Below are 3,382 nucleotides of genomic sequence, written 5' to 3'. Positions count from 1 at the left end.
AAAAAAAAAAAAAAAAAAAAAAAAGAGAGAAGAAGTTGTAATTACTGTATTTTAGAAACTAAAGCCAATTGGAAAGCCTTTTTCTGATCCTTTGGCTTGGCTCTAGGTAATGCCTTTCTCCATCCCTGTTTTTCTCTCTACACTCAGTCCCTGTTTTATCATAGTTCTTGAATTACTACTAAAAGGAACACCTCTTAACTGGGAAACTGGAAACATGTTGATCTTATAAATCAAATCATCTGGTATCTCATAAGAAATCAGATTTTGACAAAATTGTCTTTAACAAATATAACTTTACATATACCTTTTCTTGGCCTTTTGGCTAAGATCAACAGTAGTATATGTTCTTAACAAGTATAACTTCACATCTAAACCAAATTTGTTTCTCAACAATTCTGTGACCCTGACCCTTTTTGTTTATTAGGAAAATCGGTATCAATAATACATATTCTAACAACAGGCTACTAAAGTAATATTGGTTTTGCATTGTATCCAGTTTAGCATCCACATTGAGATGCTGGGAAAATTTTGAAATCAAATTCAGCTAGTTCTTAAGAACACAATAATAAATTACTATAATAAATTAAGTTCATGTGTAAGTCTAACATGTTGAGTTAATAGAAGATAAGAAAGTATGACATTCAATACAAACTAAATTGATGTTTAATTTATATCAGTTTAAGTTAGGTTGGTGGAATTTCCTTGTTAATCCTATGAATTAGGCTAAGGTTGTGTTCTCTTTTGATGAATATATTTTCTTTGTTTCTCATTAAAAGAAATAATAATAAAAATAAATAAATAAATGATGTTTAAAATGACCATTCTAAACAATATATATTTAGTTGATTTATAGATGATATCTTAATTTAATTCATCTAAATGGATATCTAGAACTAATAAACAACAAAAAACATCATTGGAACAATTAATGATCCTAGTACGTCTAGTAGATAAATCTAAAATACAAACACATCTATCTTTACATTCGAGCACCCTCAAAAAGAAAATCCTTGCAAGACAAACGCAATTAATCTGCATTCCTTGGAATCAAGATGCCCATACTAATTAGCATTTAAAACAGTCCTCGCCCAAAAAATCCTATACTAAGCACATGCCTAAAGAAAAAAACAACGTTGGTATTATACGATGCATCTACATTTGTAGGCGAGAGACTGACAGAAAGGAAAATAAGTCAAGAGACAGGAGCCTAACCATGGTGTGCGTCTTTCCGGAGAATGTTTGTCCATAGGCAAAAATAGAAACATTATGCCCATCCAATGTAGATTGCACATAAGGCTGAACATCGCTGAACAATTCAGCTGCACATGTAAATAACAATCCAAGATACATTAATAGCATGTCCATAGTATATCATAATTTTTCTAGGAAAACACAAATAGGACTGGGGAACACACATTCCTTTCACCTTGTCCAACTTGAGGTCCATAAACTCTGTCAAACTCAAAATCCTTTTTGGGATTAGAGATGGTATCATCACCAGTGATGATGCGGACTGTGCTTTCATCAGGAAATTCAACAACAGAAGGGCCTTCCTCCTCAAATGGTGGTCTAGTTCGGCAAAAAACTTTTATGTTCCCTGAAATTGATAAACTAGTTATTGTTAGAACTAAATTTTACAGGTTATCAAATTTATAGAAGGAAAACTCATGAAAAACGGGTGTACCTTTGGCTGTCAACAAGTCATTAAATAACCTTCTTTTCTCATCAATTAATGGACCGATTCTAGCCTGAGTTTCAATGGCCACTCTATCTGATATTCAAGTTGCGAACACTTTAAAAACCACCAATAATTGTACTTAAAAACAGGAAAATTTAACTATATATAGCATCTGAACAAGGTCAACCAAAGATCAAACAAATTTGCATCGGTTTCGTGAATATCGTCTCAAATTTGAATTTCGAAAGGCTACAAATTACAGTATATATCATTCTCATGATATTATGAAAGCTATTTACTTGATTTTAAATCTAGAGACGAGGAACTCAATGTAGAGAATAATTGAGCAGAAGTGCTCACTGTCTTACCTAGCTTACGGGTCTTCTCTGCAAGAACACCAAGATACCGAGTAACTCGATCTAGTTTTGCATTCGAATATTCCTGCAGTTCACTTGCTTCTTGTTTCAACTCCAAGTAATCTTCTTTAGCTAGCTGTCAAAATAAACAACAAACTAATTAACGAGTATAGGAGATGGATCAATACAGAAATCCCTATATCGCCTGAAGTCCCGCGAATTTTAAAAAATGAAAGACGTCAAAAGACCACATGGACAAGCAAGCCAATGTCTTTGGAAACAAGAATATATTCTAGATCTTAGGAGACCCTTGAATCTGCCTCTTGCTTGAGAAGCGGATCTAACGCATAGCAGAGAAACGTAATAAATGGGTGTACAGACAACTTGAATACGGAGACAGAACTCCTCCTGCACTTTTACACCCAATATTTTTGTCTAACCGATGCCTGAAAATGAATAGGAAGCCGAAACCAAAAGCTGCTGAGGATTCCAAGTTCTTCACCTGTGACCGGCCATTCACCACGTCTCAGTTGGCTGTTGTGAAAACAACGAGCATACACGGCCAAACCATGCATGCGTTCACTTACACGTATGGAATTGTATCGCCCCGCGAAGACATTTTTAGTCAACATATGGCCTGGTAGAATGTCACCATGTCCCTCGTAGAAGCAAGTCAATCGAATTGACAATAGATGCTCCATTTCACCAAAATTCTTAGCTTGGCAATGACAACAATATTTACCGAAAAATCGCTAAAAAGAATAGCTCGGGACATTAATATCGGTTCAGACTTCCAATCAACTCATTTCAAACGCAATGCCACTTTCCAGCATCAAATTATAAACAATTAAGAACACCGACGAACAGAAAAATCAGGAGTTCACACCGATAAATGGGAAGAAGAAGAAGAAGAGGAAGAAGCCGATGGTAAGAATTGAGTATAATGAATTAAATCCAAGTACCTTAACTTTATCGCTCAATCGCTGAACCTTGGTGGGCAGAGACTGTTTAGAGAACTCCAAACGAGGAGAAGCTGAAGATGAGGAAATTGAATACCTCCGAATCAAAGGAGAGCCTGGCTTGAACTGATCACCCTGCTCCAAAGACGAAGAAGACGGGTTCCTGGGCTCAAACCCGCTTACCTCCCAGTTCCATCGGTTCCTCTGCTCCCCCATTGTCCTCCGACGGCCCTAGAAGCTCAAATTATCGGAATCCAAAGACCAGGTCACCTACGCTTCTCCGTCTCCGCCCTCCTCTCCCCTCTTTCTCTGCCTTCGTCTCGTCTTCTTTCGTCTTAGTGATCATTCGTCGAATCTTTTGAGCTTTTAACCAGTAATGTTATTTCCCT

The 3,382-nt window shown here is 36.5% G+C and overlaps 1 protein-coding gene and 1 pseudogene across 1 annotated transcript in view; one reads left to right on the top strand and one right to left on the bottom strand.

The window, feature by feature from the left end:
* The window catches only part of LOC111463188 (kinesin-like protein KIN-14B), a 16,486-nt gene extending 13,104 nt beyond the window's left edge, over positions 1-3,382 (bottom strand). Inside the window, exons 1-5 of the mRNA XM_023107035.1 lie at positions 2,997-3,382; positions 2,047-2,170; positions 1,685-1,771; positions 1,427-1,597; positions 1,213-1,319 (exon numbers count right to left, since the gene is read on the bottom strand). Of these exons, the coding sequence (XP_022962803.1) occupies positions 1,213-1,319; positions 1,427-1,597; positions 1,685-1,771; positions 2,047-2,170; positions 2,997-3,209 (702 nt within the window). The 5' untranslated portion in view covers positions 3,210-3,382. The remainder of the gene's footprint in view (positions 1-1,212; positions 1,320-1,426; positions 1,598-1,684; positions 1,772-2,046; positions 2,171-2,996) is intronic.
* LOC111463647 lies at positions 303-413 on the top strand (annotated as a pseudogene).

The sequence above is a fragment of the Cucurbita moschata genome, unplaced genomic scaffold (assembly GCF_002738365.1).
Source record: "Cucurbita moschata cultivar Rifu unplaced genomic scaffold, Cmos_1.0 Cmo_Scf00028, whole genome shotgun sequence".
Classification (NCBI taxonomy): domain Eukaryota; kingdom Viridiplantae; phylum Streptophyta; class Magnoliopsida; order Cucurbitales; family Cucurbitaceae; genus Cucurbita; species Cucurbita moschata.
The sequence above is the reverse complement of the archived record's forward strand: the minus strand, read 5'-3'. Positions and strand labels throughout refer to the sequence as shown.